This window comes from Brienomyrus brachyistius, chromosome 1 (genome assembly GCF_023856365.1).
Source record: "Brienomyrus brachyistius isolate T26 chromosome 1, BBRACH_0.4, whole genome shotgun sequence".
Classification (NCBI taxonomy): domain Eukaryota; kingdom Metazoa; phylum Chordata; class Actinopteri; order Osteoglossiformes; family Mormyridae; genus Brienomyrus; species Brienomyrus brachyistius.
The window spans coordinates 55,143,879-55,162,994 of NC_064533.1; the positions used below are offsets into that span (position 1 = coordinate 55,143,879).

Below are 19,116 nucleotides of genomic sequence, written 5' to 3' on the forward strand. Positions count from 1 at the left end.
TAACTGCTTCCATCAGTTAAGTTCAAGCACCCATTTCAAAAAGGCAAGCAGCCACATTGATTATATTACAATCAATTTATTGCCTCAAATTAAGATAGAGGAACATCCAACCATAACGGTACAGCAGATTTAAAATGATTACAGGCCCAGGTGCCTAGTAGATGACACTGTCCCGGAGAAGCAGCTGCAGGCTGGACAAACGCAGGTTGCAGCAGGAGTGGAGGTTAGTTCTGTAAAGCAGTGGACATCTGGAGGAATAATAGATAACTTATGTCACCTAGTAGAGACCGCTCATCAGCAGCATTTTAGAGACTAAAAATGACTGCTGTGTTTACAGTGTGGGACAATGAAAAGCTGTACAGAACACGACAAAATGCTTTACCAACTCCCAGGTGCATGCCAGGAAGTCTCTTGTAGGAAGTGACAGGAGGAACAGAACAGCATGATTCAGCATTAAGAATTTGATAGGCTAATGCCATATCATGGTTCAACAGCAAGATGACATATGCCCTTAGACTAAAGGCAAAAGCAAATGGCTCTTTCTGAGGTCAAACATAACTGTAGGTTCATACATACAAACGGCTGGGAGATAATGACATGATGGGAACACCATAACAGTGACTGATTATAGAGGGTCACAGCCCAGAAAGCTGCTCCACCTACTGTGCTGTCCATGTCCACAGAGTGGATCAGCTGAGAGAGGGCGCCAAACTCCTCTTTCGATAGCGGCAGTATGTTGTCCTGAAGTTTCGACGGGTGACTGCAATGAAAGACAACAGAGCAGTATGAAAACACAGTCTGGGGACAAAACTGAGCTGAAATGGACCTATCACCATTATGTGTCTTGGGCCTGGCATCAGAATCACCATCTATATTACACACCACTGCCACCCTGTTCTGAAGATCCCAGAAACGGGCCGGCCTGCTTACATCTCCGACACAGAGATCAGCGCTGTCTTCCAGTAGACGTGGCTCAGACTGTCATCGTCCATGGATTCTGAGGCTGATCAAAACAAGAAGGAATCATTCAACAGCCACTTTTAAAAATTCCAGAGAGAGACTAATGCTGATCATCACTGTTTGGACTCACAGTCAGGGGGTTTGCTGTAGTAGCTCCCTAAGGCCTCATCCTTGGGAATATCTGGGTACAAGTAGACCAGTGGATTCTCTGGTATATTTTCCGCAGCCATGACCTTGTAGTTACGGATGATGTCCGGCAGAGAGACAACCGTCAGCTCCTTCTTGGTATAGGGCTCCACTGCATGGACCACGGGTTCATCTGTACAGGTTTCAAATTTGTGCATGCAGAACAACATCCCGTCACCCCTACGTGTCCAGCCCGGATATGTTCCAAGAACACACTTTTCTTTGAAAGCTGATCAGCCAGAAATAAGTCCTGATACATTATCCAGCTGGTGGCCTCATGTATTATGGTAGCTCACCATTGACAGAGCGCTCCACCCAGGTAAAGGTGATGGCTCCCTCCCGACTGCTCTCACTGAACCGCAGCAGGAATGTACCAGGCTTCTTGTCCTTCAACAGAGCGCGTTCACGCTCCTTACTGACAAAGCCCATGATGTACCTGTGGAGGGAGAGTGTGGAGGTGGAGGTTGTCTAACAAAGAAGAGAGTGGTGTGTGGTGCTGCTCCCATTAGAAACCCTCACTTCCTGTTTGTGTTCATGTGACAGGAAACAGCTGTCAGAACATAGATGTCTCACATACAAACGCGCTCTGTGGCTCCACACATCACGTCAGTCTGCTTACCCATCATTCCATAGATGCAGTAGGTGCTTCTTAATGAGATCCAGGATGCCCTCCAACCACAACCAGAATGGAAAGTTCTTCTCATTTGTGTTCTGCTTGGGTAAACACAGAAGTGACCGTGTTCACCTGAAGCATGGTCGTATTCCAGGTGTAAGACAACTCTTCTTTAAACACACTAAACCCAGCCATTTCTAACAAAACACACCTTCAAGTGAGGCTATTTAAAGCAGTATTACCTTACAGAACTTGCACCAGGCGATAAGCCCATCTGGGTTCCCAGCTGCCTCTCGACCTGTAAGCTCAGAACCAAGTCACTCAGAACCTAAATGAACCTAGAGAATCACCAACTGCAAGCTGGGCAACCAGCTTGTTTATTCACAGCAGTCATTAGCTTCATGTGGGCTGGGAAGGCAACTGGACTGAAGCCGGTAACATGAGAAATTAGGAATCATACGCATACACTACACCATATTGAAGTGCTGTGTAGAACTCACCCAGTAGCTTGTCTCCCAGCATGCTCAGTTGCTCCACGTTCAGTCCCCGTTTAGTGACTGAAGAGAACTGCCAGCTAAGGGCCTCAGACAGCTGGCTCCAGCACACTGGAGGGGGGTTGAGGAAAAATGACAGGTTCTGCAGCAGGGAAACAGACGGGGGGAGGGGGGTCAAACACTATATGTGAGAAAAAGCACATATCTGTGTGCGACCAGGGAACCAACCAACCTTGGTATCAGGACAGAGAATGTTGTACCACAGGATGGAAGCCCAACTTCCAGGCAGCTGGATGCCATTGGAGATCACAACCACAGGGAGGGCGGTTATCTGGAGCAGACACCCAGAGGAGGTGGGGGGGGTGATCGAAGTGGTGGGCAGAATCATCTGCATGCCACACAGACACATCGTAGCCCTACCTCCAGCTCAACATCAAGGCCTGGCTGACAAAGTTTGGTCTCAAAACTGATGGAGTGAAGCTCCTCTGTGACTATGAGCGGGCCCTGAAACGGTAACCATGATCAGCAATTACGGCTAAAGACAGACAGCGCAGCTAGCACAGCTCACGACAAAGACAGGCAGCGCGGCTAGCACAGCTCGCGACAAAGACAGGCAGCGCGGCTAGCACAGCTCGCGACAAAGACAGGCAGCGCGGCTAGCACAGCTCGCGACAAAGACAGGCAGCGCGGCTAGCACAGCTCGCGACAAAGACAGGCAGCGCGGCTAGCACAGCTCGCGACAAAGACAGGCAGCGCGGCTAGCACAGCTCGCGACAAAGACAGGCAGCGCGGCTAGCACAGCTCGCGACAAAGACAGGCAGCATGTGGTTAGTAGTTGAGCTAGAAGGCACACAACACTGCTCCATCATCACAGTTCAACACCAAACAATATTGGGAGTTGGCTGCTGTTAGCAGAGCTGTCAGCCTCCTTACCTCACTTGACCTGGAACCTGCTGCCTTTGCTTCCCTCAGTTGCTGTAGAGTAAAAGTCAGAAGTCAACAAAGTCAAAAATCACAAGATGACAAACTAACTGGGAACAACATTCATCCAGGAAGAAGCCCTCAAGGTGTCTACACAGCTCCTGATGTGTGAGCTAGACCCTAATTACACAAAGCTCTTCTCCAAGTGCTCGTACCAGATGCCGGAACTCTGCCGAAAGGCTCCCATTGGACTCTTCCATGTTCATGACTTTTGTGTTTGTGCCCAGAAGGTTAAACTTGCGGAAACTGACAAAGAAAACAAACATCACAATTACGGCAAGCATGGCCTTGACCATGTCCATTCAGAGAAGATGCCAGAAAACACTGACTTACCCTTTCACAGTGTTCTTCTCCGTGACATCCCTGAAATACAAAGGGACCGGAGGTTTTGAGATCATAGTGACAAAGTGTGTGTGTACTGTCCTCTAGATCATAGCCCAGTGATTCAGACTCACTCACTTGTCAAATAAAGCCTTCACGCTGAACTGGTAATTAAACTCTGGGAGCTTCACCAGCAGCCTGTGCAGTAGTAACAGGAAACAAATACAGTGTCCACCAGAATACCCAGACAGGTTCTCCAAAGAATCTAGCCAGGGTTCTGTGATGTCAGCATGATGAACAAGAAGGTCCTACCTGAGTTTAACGGTGAACTGAACCCCTGTCTTTACCACCAGTGGCCTCTGAGGGTTTGTCGGCATACAGGGCTGTCGCTCCACCACCAAGGAGCTGAAATGAAAAATGATCTTCATTCATATACAGATGGTTCCACCCAAAGCTAAGCATTCTTCTGATCCCTCTAGTTCCTAAACTGCTAGGTTACACAGCATCCCCTTTGTGGCCCCTGAAAAACCATGCTAGGTGTCACTGTCACATGCTAGAGAAGGGCACAGCTCACTTGACAATAAGGTTCTTGAACAGCAAGATGCAACGGTCCTCCAGAAAGGTCTTCTTCAGTGTGATGGGGTCGTTCTCATATGTGTACTTCTGCTCCAACTCCTGAAGCTTCTTCAGCTGCTGTCGAACCTGCTGCAGACATTCGGCCACGGCAGTGAACCTGCAGGAGACACTTGATATCCATAAGTGGCTTCACAATGCTTTTCAAAGCGAAACCATCCATGCCAGTCTTTCACTTCTGGCCAGTTTCATTTCTGGCTGGTTCTCCTCCAGTAACCAGTATGCCCCCCTCCACCAAAATTTTAATTTGCCACTATGCACTCAAACAGGAAGATTCTCCAATCTGCCAAATCTGAATTCATCCATCAGAATGCCAGACAGTGAAGTGTGCTTCATCACTCTTGAGAATGTATTTTCACTGCTCCATGGCAATGTGCTCAATACCAGCTGAATAGATGCTTAATGCTGCGCAAAGCAACTCAACCATGAAATCTCCCATAAGCCACATAGGTGCAGATGGAGAGTTCTCTTGCTGATGGTGGTTCCTGAGGCAGTTTGACACTCCTCAGCTAAAACCTCAACTAAGGTAAGGCGATTTTTATGTGCGACATGAACTCTGTGGTCCTGCTATCAGCTTGTGTGGCCGACCTCTTCATTGCTGTTGTGGATGGTCCTAGATGCTTCCACATTACAATAATAAAAGTATGAGGGGATGGGTCTAACAGGGCAACTGATTTGTCATGTCCTATGATGGTGCCATGATCGTAGTCACTGAGTTCTTCAGTTTGACCCATTCTACTACCAATGTTTGTCTATGGAGACTGCATGACTGTGTGCTTCACTTTATGCACCCATTAGCAATGGGTGTTCCTGAAACAGCTCAATAAGAGGTATCCCAATACTTCTGGCCAGGGAGTATACTTGAAAGAAATACTGTCTGAGAAGCACAACCTTACAGGAAGCTCACCATGACTGCAACTGATCCAAGCACGTGTTTGGGGGCCCCCCGATGCACGCAATTTGCTGCCGCCGCTTCCAGTCAGAAAGCTCGTCTTTGACCAGCTGATACTCCACTTGTTCCACCAGGTTGAGTGTCTCCGCCATCTGCCGCACTACCTCCTACCAGAGTACAGATGTTAATGGACGTCAGCCTTGTTAAACGTCACAGTAGCCTGACAAATGAGGCTGTCCTTAATCTCACCATGACAATGGGCTCCTACCTCTCGCTTTATGCTCAGTTTGAGGGACATCTCCCGTATGGCCATCTCCTCACGTCTGATCTCGCTCTGGTTCACTATGTTTACCATGTCATGCTCTGGGAAGAATAACACAATAAAACACAGGGGAGCTCGAGTGAAAGAATTTGGTAATGAAATTAGTGGGTAAGTTTATTTCAAAGCTCAATCCTAGGATGAATAAACTGCAGGTATTCAGCTACATACTCATAATTATATCAGGAAAGGTCTAGTTTTTCTGGCCAAACAACATTAAAAATAGCTTCCAGAAATGCCACAGGACATGTATACATGTTTATAACCTGTTTACCTTAGAGTGCCATGTACTACTTAACTTAATCTCTAATTGCTACACTTATACACACTTGTTCAGTCACGTCATGTGGGGCTGGGCTGATATGCTCTCACCTCTGCTCTGCAGGGTTTTGTGCTTGAAGTCGTGATCATCTTGCAGGTCCTCGAGTGACTTTATCTTCTGGTCCGTTTCCTGGATGGGGAGGCAGTAAGCAGAGTATCCTTCTCCGTCCACAGGAGACATCCACATCAGTTTGACTCATCTTAATAGCCATTAAAGGACTATTTCCAAAGGCTCTGCCTTTAGGATCTGGGCCTCAATTCTCACCTGTACTTTACTCCTGAGGTATTTAACTTTGTTATCCAGCTCTTTCTGCTTCTCGGCAGCCAGACTGCTCTGTTCATTGCCCATGCTCTCCTAAAAGCCAGATACAGTGTGTCACTCTTATGATATACACTCTGTTATCTGGCTTAGCCATCTAGGATTAATCATAAAAATGACACCACTAATGGCAACTGAGTGGACTCCCCCATCCCACACCTCTGTGTTCTTTGCTAATTCCAGAATCTTCTGTTCCTCCTTCAGGTATCTGCAGATGATCATAGCCATGTACACAGGATCTTCCTGAAAATTATCCTGCAGAAACAGTTGCATCACATACCTGTCACACAAAGAGCAGAACATCCAGGACCAAATCTTACACACTGTCTGTCCGCTCACTCGTGGCATAACATTGTTACAACAACAACAAAAAAGAGACTCCCTACATCTAGAGGTGGTATCATAGCTGGAGACCTCAAGGAGTGTCTTTGAATTTCAGTTGCACTAAGTCTGACTTCAAAGGACAGCCCCCTGGGCATTGTTTCAGCATCCTCTCTGTCCCATTGCTGAGAGACTGTGGGTTTTATCGCATGCAATATGAGATCAGTTAAGTTCAAACATTATCATCCATTGCTAAAATGGCTGAAAACTGCAGCTTCTAGATGCAGGAACAGCCAAGACATACACAGGCAAGTGAAGCACATTAAACAGTATCATGACATTAACTATAAACAACCTATGTCAAACCAAAACCTTGATTACTTCCAGAGTGGGTGCACATAAAACCATGCAATGTGCAATGATCAGCCATACATGTAAGTATGGATTGTATCAGGGTTACATATCTCAGTTTAGCGGAACAGAGAATTAAATATGAAAAATTCAGAAGTACAGTGAAGGGCACCCGGGTTTAGGACAAAGACAGTCGACCCACGAGGTCAGAACGGCACCTCCACAGGCCACACCTCGCCCGGCTCCACGGACCTGGAGGTTCCTCTTGATCTTGCGGATGTTGTGCTGCAGCAGGAAGTTATTCTCCAGGGCAAAGCGACTGTACTGGTCATCCAGCTGGGCCAAAAGGTCGTAGAAGCGCACGGTCGCTAGGGAGATGTCGGAGGCCACCAGTGCCCTGCAGAGGCGAGAGACCAGGCCACCCCCCCACCCACAGGTCATATGAAAGTCAAAACAATTGGGGCCTGTATCATACAGAAGGATTCCTTCCTTAGCTGGATAACTTTGAGGATACATCACAGTAACCTTGGCTTTCCGATACAACAACACCGGTTTACTTTTAAGCAATACACATCACTATGGTAACTCGCACTACAGGGCAAATCTGCTCCGGAGCAGGTTACATTTCGGGATCACAGAATAGCAGTCAATAAATTACCTGACAGGCTTTCTCAAACTCTCAGAATGGCTTGTCCAACGGAATCCTATGACTACGACAAAGTTAGCTGTATATTCCATAGGTTGTAATATCTTTCAACAAGCAAGAAGCCAGTCAGTTTTTATGCACTGACCTTTCATGCACAGGCAAAGATAATAGATAATTTTTTGCGTTTCGAGCTCTTTCACTACATACGCTAAATCTTGTTATTAGATAAGGAAAAGAGGTGAGGGTAAATTTTAATTAACATTTAAATTTTCACATGCGCAATTTATCTTCAATAGCTGTCGCTCTTACAGCCACAGGTGGTGAATATACGCTGCGAATTTCTTAGTAAAAATGTACGTAATCTGATACACGCTGCGAATTTCTTAGTAAAAATGTACATAATCTGATAATGTGGTGTATATTCTCCCCCACAGTCAATTGCTTAAACCACACTTTCCTTGATATGTCTCTCAGCGCCGTGAGTTTCTCTCAGATTAAAATTTGTTTGGTTTAAACAAGCTAGAACTTATTTTCAAATCCTGACTTCCCTGAATCAGCTTTGTGATACAAGACCCTGTGCTACGGATGTCAAGAAGCTTTACCATACATAATCACTCAAGACATATGGTCCCAAATACATACTTGTAGGGTTACCTGACCCTAAAAACACATCAAACACAAGTGATATAGTTGGGAACCAGGTTCAATATAAGCCAATCTAAACAACCAGCTTTATCCAACGCTCACCAGTCATGACTTTCGATCCACTGACTGAGGTACTGGCGAATCTCCATTGGAAAGGTGTCATCATACAGCTGGTCCAGCTGCTCCAGGTACTTGGAGTCCAGCTGCTGTAGCTGGTACCACTGGGCCATTCTCCTGTGGAGCCAGCAGGAAAGACAAAAGACCAACACACAGATGAGAAGATTTTCAGAAAAGATAGGGGCCATCATCATAGCATTGTCCACACCCTCAATGCATAAAGCCACACAGACTACACTGTATCTGAAAATGAGGCACTTTGAATGTAGAGAGTTATCAGTATATCTCCACAAAAAGAAGTTTGTTTCTTGTACTCGACGCCAATGATGTTATCGGTAGTAAGGGTATTCACCATCCACCCCACACTGACAGGAGGTAGTTTAGCAGAAATAATGATGATCAATAAGCTGCAGGACGAGTAGGATTTAACACAATTTCCAGGCATACAGCAAAACAATCAACGATACCGATGCATCACGAAGAGATTCCCTAAGCGCCAAAACTCCAGGCATCATCCTATGTGTTGGGTACCTCCTGCACTCAGCTATGAATCCACGAGGATGTAATCAGATGTGAGGGCAACGGGTTAAAGAACTCCATTCAAACGACACTGTTTAGATGTGCATGCTGGCTTTTACTGTAGTGGAGGGTGCCACAGTCAGCAAATCACCATGCACGTGAGCAAATGTCAGACGTGTCCACTGCGTTTCTGCAGACCGGTCTAACTACTACCTAGTTCAACGCGGTATTGGTTTGGGTTAGGTAAGCCTGGTGCCTGTTGAACTCGTGCCATTATAAAAAGATCAAGACAAAGCGCGGCTCTCACAAGGGCTCTGTGTGCATGTAGATATACTGGCAAGACCGGACCGCCGAGTTACAGGAAGCCACTACTAACTAACCGTAGGAAGCTCTGGTTCGCTTACCTTTCCGTGAAGATCGAAGGGGAATAAGTAAACGATACCTGCAGAACAATAAAAGGAAATATACATATATTTAAAAAAAAGTAAGAAGCACTTCGTTTTCCCAGACCTCTGGAGATCTCGGGCTTGTTTACATCATTTCCTATCTTATCGCACCGCAGTCAGCGTTACACGTGAGTGTCCGAATTCCAAAGATCGACATGAATCTCGTCCAATTGCGACTCACCGCTTGCGTCAAAGAACTAATCTGTGAAGAGAGAGTTGTGTCCACCCTCTTTTCTGATTGGTGAATGTTTTGTATCTTCCGCGAGACAAAGCAACGTAGGCGCAGGCACCGCAAATCAAATAACGTAGTTAAGTTTTTTTTCCCGGAAGAGGAGTCTGTATATGTTTTTTGTTTATCGACACTTGCAATTGTTTTAATGCTTGGCACATTTTTATAATAAAATATGTACAAATATGTAACATTTATGAATGTTCTTAACCGACACATACGAATGAATGTAATACTACGTTATGAGAAGTTTTCACTTGATGATCTTTAAATACATAAAGTAGAAGTATGACTAGTAGGAATAAGATGTGGAGGGGGGCGAAACAAGCGTTGCTAGATGCTGCTGAAACCATGAGATTTCCTGGAAATAGAAACACCCGAATGACAGCAAGTGAAAAAACAATCGAAACACCTGACCCAAATTTCTACTCTTTCATTTGCCTTGGGGTTTAATTTTAGAAGTTCCTCCCATTTGATTTGAGTTTAGATATGCCATTCACATATCCATATAGAAACAGCTGATTTATATATATATATATATAAATATATGAAACAAGGACAAAACATGTTTCGGGATTTTTTTCTTTTCCCGCATGTAGAAGGTGTTGTACTCATTGCTGTTTTGTTATTTGAACACAAATTTGAACAATTTTCAAAAGCCAATTTTCAGTGTGTTTTTCAGCTGTTACAAATACACAAATACATAATATTGAGGATGTTTATAATCGTAGAAGGTAATTTAGGCTACCAGTGGTAAGATGCTTCACAACACATTTGCAGCCCATTTTCAGATTGACTTTCTGGTCATGTACACAACGGGATGGGGAGATGTGTCTCTCTTCACATTCTCTCCTGGGGACCATTTCAGGGTTGTTTGAAGTCAGATATTAATATTATGTTGATGTGGGAGTTTCCAATAAATGAGGTGACCGAGATAACTGAGTCATCACAGAGTTTAGGGCATGAATGATGCCAGCCACTGCAAGACTATATTACCCACCCCCACCTAAAAATCTTGATTGAATGGAGATAAAGTCTGTTCTCTTCACCCACAGTAACTGTAAATGTCAAAACTGGTCAAAGGCCAGTAAAAGGATTAGTATTGTTCAGAGATGTTCGCGAGTCACAAAATTAGAGTCCGAGTCAAGTTTCAAGTTTCCATCGTGGTTCCAATTTCACATTACTGGTTATCAAAAACTTTTTTTTTTCTATCAATAACTTATGCGACTAAATCAGAATCACCACTTGAACAGTTCAAAAACTGCATGTCTCATAGTTCCTTATGGTTTAATATACATTTTCAGAGTAATTGCTATTTCAAATGCTTTTGAAGCAATGACATTTTTTGTAAGAACCTACGCACTTTTCTAATATAGATTAGAGTTAGAGTCGCAGAGTTAGAGTGGAAACGTTTAGGAACAAAAGACACTCAGCCACAAAGTGGCAGAAGAAGGTTGCCAGGTGCCTGAGGTGCATAGTGCATAAATGTCACTGACACTCTTGATTCAATAACTTCCAAACTTCCTCCGGCATTTACCCCAGCGTAAAACCTATGAGCCAGGAGCTTCATGGAATGGGATAATGATATTGGGTTGTTTATTACATAGGGGTTGGGCCTGGCCCCTTAGTTCCAGTGAAGGGAAAACTTAATGCTTCAGCATACCAAAACATTTTGACCAGTTCTATGCTTTCAACTTTGTAGGAACAGTGTGGGGATAGATAGCCCTTTTATGCTCCAGCATGACTACACAAAGCAATGTCCATAAAGACATGGGTGGATGTTTGGTGAGGAAGACCTTGACTGGCCCACACAGAGCCCTGACCTCAACCCCGTCGAACACATTTGGGATGAAACAGAATGTAGTTCGTGAACCAGGCCTTCACATCCAACATAATTGCCAAACCTTACAAATGCTCTTCTGGATGAATGGGCAAATTGACCAGACACACTCCAATATCTTGTGGAAAGTCTTCTCAGCAGAGTGACAGCTGTTATATCTGCAAAATGGGGACCAACTCCATATTGATGCCAATGGATTTAGAATGGGATGTCTTAAAGTTTCCTGTAGGTGAAATGGCCAGGTGTCTCAATACTTTTGTCAATATAGTGTAACACCAGCGTTTCTCTGACTTTTTAACAACTGCACACTCTGTAGGGGTTCTGAAAACCCTTTTTGTCACTCCAATCTCCTTTTCCAACATCATACTAATCAATTATCAATATTCATGATCATCTGAATCAGCTGTGCTGGAGGTGAAAATCTGGCAGATGGCTTGGAATGCTAGGAGAGCACTGGTTGCTCTCTCCATCACAAACAGGCACAAGATGATACTGGATGCTAATCTGAAACTTTTAATCCTGATATTTGAGTCATTTATTAATTTTATTTACTAAGGAAGAATTTGCCAGATATACAACATTTTGTGAGGAGATCACAGACAAATAAAGCACTGTTCACAACTCCAAAGTCATACCGGGCGGAGGTCGTCAACTAGAGAATTTGCAGTGTTTATATTTTGAGCTAAGAAATATTTACATAAATGTAATAGTTGATTATAATTTGCTTGAAAGGTATTTAAATACTGGGTGTGACTGAAAAGTCATCTCATTAGGGTCATATGAAACACATTCAGAAATGTTATGGCAGAAGTTGACTCTGCACATTTTTTATAGCAAGAATATAGTGCAAAATACCCAGTAAATGCTTTTTACAAGCTCTAAAATTGTAAAAGAAAAAATAAAAGCAGGAGCCTAGAAATAAAACATGATCACATATACATTAAAAATGCATGATTTCTGACTGCATCTAAACTTAAAGCACGGATTCCAAATTTTCAAAAGGGAATAGTGCATTATCTGTACAGTACATAACAGAACAGTGAAAATGCTGTTGATGGTTCTGGCAGAACAGATGACAGGCCAGTATGTCCGATGATGTCACTGGTCTATTCTCCTCCTTACTCTGAGTACGGTGAACTCATCTGTAATACAAATACAGACACAATACCTAGAATGTACCAGGATACAAACACCTCCTCCCACAAATGCACATCCAAAATAGTACAGTGGACACTTATCAGGAAGACTTAAGAGTTTAAGAACAAGTTGAAGGTGGCAGTGGCACCGATGCTGTCCTGTCTTCAAAGAACCAAGAGACTTACAGCAGTCTCGATCTCGAAGGGGTCCAGCTGCTGATTCAGCATGTCGAACATGCCGGGGCTCATGGGTGGTTCCGGGGAAGCGGAGGAGGGTGGTGTCACGCTGGAGCTGCAAGGTTTACCACAAACACTCAACTGAGTTCAAAGCACCATCAGAGGCATCTGACCACAAGCTGTGATCTAGCGTGACCAAAGTTATTTTGTTACCAATATGGGACAAAAGCAGACCTTTTCCATTATGTAATAATGCTGTATTTTGTAATAACTTGACAAAATGTTACAAATTAATATAGATTAATATTATAATTTATATTGCAGGGGCGGCATGGTGGTGCAGTGGTTAGCACTGTTACCTCACACCTCTGGGACCCGGGTTCGAGTCTCCGCCTGGGTCACATGTGTGCGGAGTTTACATGTTCTCCCCATGTCGTCATAGGTTTTTCTCAGGGTACTCCGGTTTCCCCCCATAGTCCAAAAACATGCTGAGGCTAACTGGAGTTTAGGTGTCCATAGGTGTGCATGTGAGTGTGAATGGTGTGCGAGTGTGCCTTGCGATGGGCTGGTCCCCCATCCTGCCCCCATCCATGGCTTCCGGGATAGGCTCCGGACCCCCCGCGACCCAGTAGGATAAGCGATTTGAAAAATGGATGGATGGATTTGTGATTCAGCAGGTTAGGGCGCTATACTGAACCTGTGACTGCTGGCTAAAATCTCAGACTCAGCAGAGTTATTTCACCATTGGCCCCTGAGCATGGCCCATCACCCTGATTGCTCCAGGGACCCTACTTTCTCAAAAAAAGTCACTTTGGATAAGAGTATCTGCTAAATAAATAAAATGTTAGCTCCAGCATCTGTGCCTACACTGTCCATCTGATGCTGTTCCTAATTTGCTTCCAATCTGGGTTGTTCCCAGCCTCATGCCCTTGCTTCCGGGATAGGCTCCGGACCCCCCGCGACCCAGTAGGATAAGCAGTTTGGAAAATGGATGGATGAATTTATATTGCAACATTATTTTAACATTATAATTTTATATTGAAACATTACCCTATTATTAGTATCATCATCATCGTTATTCAGTTTGTTACATTCTGTCGACTTATTACATAATGTGGCATTATTACATAATTTGTTGTTACAAGGCCATGAATAAGGCTGATCAAAACTGACCAAAAAAGAAAGTTAGCCAAAAGGACTCAGCAGCACCCCCATCCCCTGTCCCCAACCAAAAAAAGTAATGGAATACTTACACCAAGGATATTGGAATCAGGACAGAAGGGATGTATGGAAAAGCTGATTAAAAGAAACAAAAAAAATACCATAAAACGATATTATAAAATGCCATTAAACTCAGAATGTTATCTTCTATTCCTGTCATTACAATTATATTATTATTACTACCCTCTTGCGTCACGCCTGATCCAGTCACGCCCTATCATGTTTACATTCAAGGTCCATAAGAAATTATGTAACAGGTGCAGGAGAATGGGTAGCCTGCCAGCCAGATAATAACTCACTGTCCATATCTAACTTGTAATATAGTATGCATGGACAGCTACATTAACAAGATATGCCCAAATTGAATTGCATCTGGTGGTCCCGGGCCAAAGTTGACGCAAGGCTGTATTACTAGAAATATCTGTTTACATTATCCCTTTCACAGCTCTAGGCCCCACCCCCCACCACCCTGCCCAGGATAAAGTGGATGGATTGACCCACTTGACTGCCACACTACCCAAATGTCGGTGTGGGGCATTTATGCTTTAGCTGGTGGCTCAAACTCAGGAAAAGGTCCCAAAGCTTGTTCCCATAGCTTTGGCCGCCCCAGAATGTTGGAAAACCTTTGCTCTGCTGGCTGTTGTAATGCTTCCCAAAGGCTTCATCCTTGGGGATGTCTGGATACAGGAACTTCAGTGGGTTTTCCGGCACAATCCCATCGGCGATCACTTTGTAGTCGCGGATGATGTCGGCAAATGGCAGTGCGCTAAGGCGACTCTTGGTGTATGGCTCCACGGAGTTGAACTTCACCTCACCTGTAGAGAGCGCTCATCAGATTTTAAAGAAAAGACCACCTATAGCAAGACTTGCCTTTAGAGTCATTTACTGTCCATCATGTCTTAGATTCATATTATAATTCTGGGCTCAACTGCTGAAGCTGAGTTTTCATGTTAAATCGAATTTGTGGGGCCAGTGTGAGGTTTGGTGGAGCATTTGAAATAAGTATGTAGGAATGATGAAAATGAGAATACGAACAAGAGATAATTTGGGGTACTGCAACAGTGACACAAATTAACCATACCAACTGTCTTTTTTATTTTTATTTGTTTCTTGAATGTTAGTCTCATTAGTCAAGTTTTTCTTGTGAACAGGTTGATGTGTTTAGGTAGGGTGCAGCAGATGTCTCTGTGTTGAAGTTCATATCTGGGGGGTTCCTGCCAGACAGCTCAACATGTCACCTGATTGGTTGAACATTCAAGTGCCAGTGTGCAGCGCTGTCCTCACCATTCTCTCCCTGCTCCACCCACGTGAAGGTGATCCCTCCCAGGTGGCTCTCACTGAAGCGCAGTAGGAAGGTGCCCGGCTCCTTTTCCTTCAGTAAAGCCCGCTCCATCTCCTTGCTGACGAAGCCCATGATGTACCTGGGACCAGGGACACAGTCTCACTCTGGACAAACATATGATCTGTAGGCATACATTTAAGGTATGGTACAAATAAAACGACCCATCCACAGTTGGAAGGCACCATTCATATCAAGACCTCAAACATTTCAAAGATGAACATCTTCAGCTCCCCGAGTCTTCTAGACTCCTCAAGCTTTTTCCCACACACATTGGTATCAGAATAGGGCCCTTCTGTTGTACCCTTAAGTTTCGAGATTAATCTCAATCATTCTAGTAACATGGTGTGTTGAGGCATGAGTTACATTATGCCAACTTTCCAGGACTTTCCATCCTGTGCCCCACAGAGATGCACACAACAACTATGCTTACCCATCAATCCACACAGGCAGCAGGTGTTTCTTGATGAGCTCCAGAATGGAGTCAAGCCACATCCAGAAGTTGAATGGCTTCCCTGGGATGTTCTCCTGGGGACAAGATAAGCAGAGGAACATGAAGTAGATTTGAATTCAAGCACTGTATGGAAACTGATGTAATGACTTATGGGGGGGGGGGGGGTCTGCTTTCTTACATGGCTTAAGGTGACTTGGAGATTTCTGCCGTTGTGATTGCTAAACCATGGCAACTGAGTATTAGATCTGGATTGGTTCCCAGCAGTAAATGCAGTTCACCCACAGACTACAAACCAGTAAGCAGAATAAATGTTGAAACTGAATAACTTAGTACTTCATCTAACACCCTACGCACGTCACAAGCCTGGGGCACTGGGGGGGCTGAAGCCCTGAATGAATCCATGTGAGCCTCTAATAATTCTTTTAGCTCAGATGGTTTAACAGCCATCACTGCAGTCCTGTTCAAGGCTGGGTTTCCCAAAACCTTCACAATGTTCTGAACATCTTAATTTCAGAGAGCGAGAATACAAAATGATGACCCTTGGACAAATTAGGGCTCTGATGTCTTAAGATCCTAGCAAAACCCCTGCCTGTGATCAAGCCAATGAAGGTGTCGGAGCCACTGATGAGCTACCTTGCAGAACTTGGACCAAGAAACTTGGCAATCATTGTGGGAGGCTTGCTGGCCTGAGAGAGAGAGAGAGAGAGAGACTTCAGTGAAAACTGAAGGTGTGATCAGTGCACCACTGACATCTGCTGTTTTCAGTGCTTGACAATCATTTGCTGGAACATGAAAAAATAACACCAGGGGCGCATGTAGATGTATAACTTGGAGAGGGCATTCACCTAGAAGCTTCTCTCCCAGCATGCTCAACTGCTCCCGGGTGAGGCCGCGCCCCGCAAATGTGGAGAACTGCCAGCTGAGCACCTCGGACAGCTGGCTCCAGGTAGCACGCGATGGATTGCTGAAGAATGACAGGTTCTGGGATCGCGCGGACAAGACAGGGGACACGTGTGTCATTCCCACATCAATATAAAGAACTTTTTTGGGTAGAAATTTAAGCAGTTAGGATGGACTCCTCTAAAAATCATACTCAGCAAGACCAGCAACAGTGGAGTTGCAAAAACCATCATTTACAGCAAAAGGACCATTACCTATATTTATCAATTAAATCTGTTCCAATGAACAAACCAGTCTTTCAACTCTGAGGTCAACACTGACAGTAGCAGAGGTTGAAGGGACTATTTTGAAACTGCCAGTGTAAGCAGTGCTCACCTTGGGCTCGTCTGTCAATAGGTTATACCACATGACCGAAGCCCATCCCCCAGGAAGCTGACTGACGTTGGAGATGACGACCAGGGGAAGTGAGCAGGTCTGGGGGGGGGGAGGTACAAAGTTAGGCAGAACATGCTATGGGAGCGGGGTTGATTTCAGTGACCACAGGTGACATTCTGTCCATTACTGACCTCCAAGTCGATGTTGAGGCCTTGCATACAGAACTGCGCCTCAAAACTGAGCGAGTGCAGCTCCTCCGTCACAGTCAGAGGCCCCTGACAGGAACAGACATAGCCGTTTAACAGAACTCACAGACTCTGCCCTGCCCTGACTTCCTCTCACCAGATGGAGTGCGGTGCAATGCGGCACAGCCCAGCCTCTTACTTCCTTCTGCAGAGGCTTAGTTCTTGGACAGTGAAACAGTATGTGGACGACTCAGTTTCAGGCTCTTTTTAATTTCGTTAGTCTGTCCGTGTCTCACAAACAACCATTACGGACGAAGTGAAAGTAGGAAGACAACAAAAGTGAGGCACTGTGAGCTGCTCTGTGTGACTGGTTTTTTGAAGAAACGTTTCCCCGTAAAACCTCATGCCTCAGCTATACACCGCTTACAAAGAGTGGATGTTTGAAGGGTGACAAAATGTATTCAGCGTGCACTGCATTCTGACAGCAGCAAACACTGTGAACGGGAGTTCCCACACCCTGCATGTCCGGCTGACATAGCCATGGGGCAGATTCAGAAAGAGAGAAATTGCCTGGTGTCTCACCTCATTGCCTTTGGTCCCGTTTATGAACTTCCGCTCTTTCAGTTGCTGCAGAGAATGGGTGAAAAAAAGCACATTAGCGCACGTGAGACTCAAGCTGCTTGATTCAGAGTACCCAGCTGATTCAGCCATTTTCTCAGAGCGACACAAGGAAAATACAGATAGATTGCTTAGCTGCACAAAATGCAAAATGCGCAAAATTAGTGTTCATGCTGACCTTCTCATGCTGACCGTCTTACACTGACCGATTCATTCTGACCACCTCATCCTGACTGTGTCATTCGTCCATCTCACACTATCGGGTGCGATTCTTCTAAAGCGTCTTTTTAGGATTCCCATGAATCCTTGCCATGCCCCAGGTGCGATTACCAGATGCCGAAACTCCACAGACAGACAGCCATTGGATGACTCCTCCACATCCATCACTTTGGTGTTGTTCGTCAGGATGAAAAACTGTCGGTTCCTAAGGGCCCCAGACAGAGTAAGCCGGTGTCCACACACACACACACACACACACACACACACACACACACACACACACACACACACACACCCCTGGTAACACATTCTCTTTCCCTCCATCTCTCCCTCACTCACTCTCTCTCTCTCTCTCTCACACACACACACACACACACACACACACACACACACACACACACACACACACACACACACACAGTCGTGTAATCATATCTTTTTGGAGACCGCTCATTCATTTCTATGGGAAAAATGCTAATGCTAACTATGACAACTGTTGGGAACTTTTTCAGAGACCAGGAGACGTTGGGATATCATTCAAGCAGAAGTTACTCTTTATTGAGAACTCGCCGAGCGTCGCTGTAGTCATCCAAGTCTGACTAAAAACTCAGCTCTGGAGAGTTTATACTTTACAAGAGGGGGAGGATACAAAGAGGTGGAGACCACTTAAACAAAGCATAGTCTAGTACAGGAGTCAGCCTGCTAACGGAAGTTCCCCAGCCTTGATCTCCTCAGCATAACAGTGGCTTTCAAATGCATAGGTGCTAATCTAATCAGCCTGACAGTATCACCCAAACCTTTACATTCTCATAGAGACAAAGGCACAGCCTGGCCTTGAGATTAGCATTCCCATTGACTGTGGGACCCTACCCAGTGGTCAGGAAGTACATAAAGACAAAAGGTTAATGTCTCTGACACCTGGGGTACAAGACTTGATCTTCTTAGAATGTCACCAATTTTACCTCAAAATGTAAAACCCAATGTACATAACTTGTTCAGTTTGTGTACTATTACGTTGGAAGCTAGATTTAACATTTTATAAATTTGTAATCCTACACAACCTTACCCCCTACCCAACCATAACCATAAGTAACAAAACAAAATGCAAGAGTTTTTGCATTTTTAGTTTTTTCATTGCAGTCATGGATTTTTAAAAAATAGAGTTTTCTCATAGGGAAAAAATGGGCAGTCATCACGTTGTGGGGACATTTGGTCCCCACAAGGTAAGGCAAACCTGGACCACATATAACTACAAACCTGTGTGTGTGTGTGTGTGTGTGTGTGTGTGTGTGTGTGTGTGTGTGTATCTTTATGCAGACTCTCCATTCATTACTATGGG

At 44.7% G+C, this 19,116-nt stretch overlaps 2 protein-coding genes across 9 annotated transcripts in view; both read right to left on the reverse strand.

The window, feature by feature from the left end:
* LOC125723039 (signal transducer and activator of transcription 4-like) overlaps nt 1-19,116 on the reverse strand; it is a 340,474-nt gene that overhangs the window by 312,654 nt on the left and 8,704 nt on the right. For 2 of the 4 annotated variants that reach the window (XR_007386778.1, XR_007386742.1), the window contains exons 13-24: nt 17,889-17,982; nt 17,523-17,567; nt 16,947-17,030; nt 16,756-16,854; nt 16,326-16,461; nt 16,114-16,166; nt 15,460-15,554; nt 14,972-15,108; nt 14,311-14,502; nt 13,720-13,762; nt 12,476-12,581; nt 12,184-12,295 (exon numbers count right to left, since the gene is read on the reverse strand). Coding sequence is in view for 2 of the 4 variants with exons in the window: in XM_048999580.1 (XP_048855537.1) it covers nt 12,272-12,295; nt 12,476-12,581; nt 13,720-13,762; nt 14,311-14,502; nt 14,972-15,108; nt 15,460-15,554; nt 16,114-16,166; nt 16,326-16,461; nt 16,756-16,854; nt 16,947-17,030; nt 17,523-17,567; nt 17,889-17,982 (1,108 nt within the window). In the remaining 2 variants the exon portion in view is untranslated. Of the gene's footprint in view, nt 1-11,650; nt 12,296-12,475; nt 12,582-13,719; nt 13,763-14,310; nt 14,503-14,971; nt 15,109-15,459; nt 15,555-16,113; nt 16,167-16,325; nt 16,462-16,755; nt 16,855-16,946; nt 17,031-17,522; nt 17,568-17,888; nt 17,983-19,116 lie in introns of those variants that run through there. The other 2 variants (XM_048999580.1, XM_048999487.1) reach the window with 1 other exon arrangement.
* On the reverse strand, nt 61-9,254 carry LOC125722826 (signal transducer and activator of transcription 1-alpha/beta-like). Of its 5 annotated transcripts, XM_048999187.1 has the most exons (24): nt 9,043-9,250; nt 8,105-8,236; nt 6,964-7,108; nt 6,199-6,294; nt 5,986-6,075; nt 5,772-5,850; nt 5,349-5,443; nt 5,096-5,247; nt 4,130-4,288; nt 3,868-3,960; nt 3,694-3,753; nt 3,568-3,597; nt 3,390-3,480; nt 3,187-3,228; nt 2,674-2,757; nt 2,486-2,584; nt 2,260-2,395; nt 2,002-2,057; nt 1,766-1,860; nt 1,443-1,582; nt 1,091-1,279; nt 931-1,003; nt 664-760; nt 61-248 (listed from the first exon to the last, which is right to left on the reverse strand). In XM_048999187.1, the coding sequence occupies exons 2-24, from the start codon at nt 8,230-8,232 to the stop codon at nt 225-227; spliced, it is 2,253 nt and encodes a 750-aa protein (XP_048855144.1). In that variant the 5' UTR covers nt 8,233-8,236; nt 9,043-9,250; the 3' UTR covers nt 61-224. The 5 variants fall into 5 exon arrangements, with proteins under 5 accessions (XP_048855144.1, XP_048854984.1, XP_048855063.1 ...); XM_048999027.1 differs by having other exon boundaries at nt 61-760; nt 9,043-9,254; XM_048999106.1 differs by having other exon boundaries at nt 61-760; nt 1,766-1,857; nt 9,043-9,251.

What these genes read in the sequence shown, in the direction of transcription:
- LOC125722826 (XM_048999027.1), bottom strand. Translation starts at nt 8,232, where the DNA reads ATGGCCCAGTGGTACCAGCTACAGCAGCTGGACTCCAAGTACCTGGAG. An exon ending in AATTAGCAAAGAACACAGAG is followed by an intron (nt 6,076 to 6,198) that starts GTGTGGGATGGG and finishes TCTGGCTTTTAG; the next exon opens with GAGAGCATGGGCAATGAACA. An exon ending in TTCTCTGTCCTGATACCAAG is followed by an intron (nt 2,396 to 2,485) that starts GTTGGTTGGTTC and finishes TCCCTGCTGCAG; the next exon opens with AACCTGTCATTTTTCCTCAA.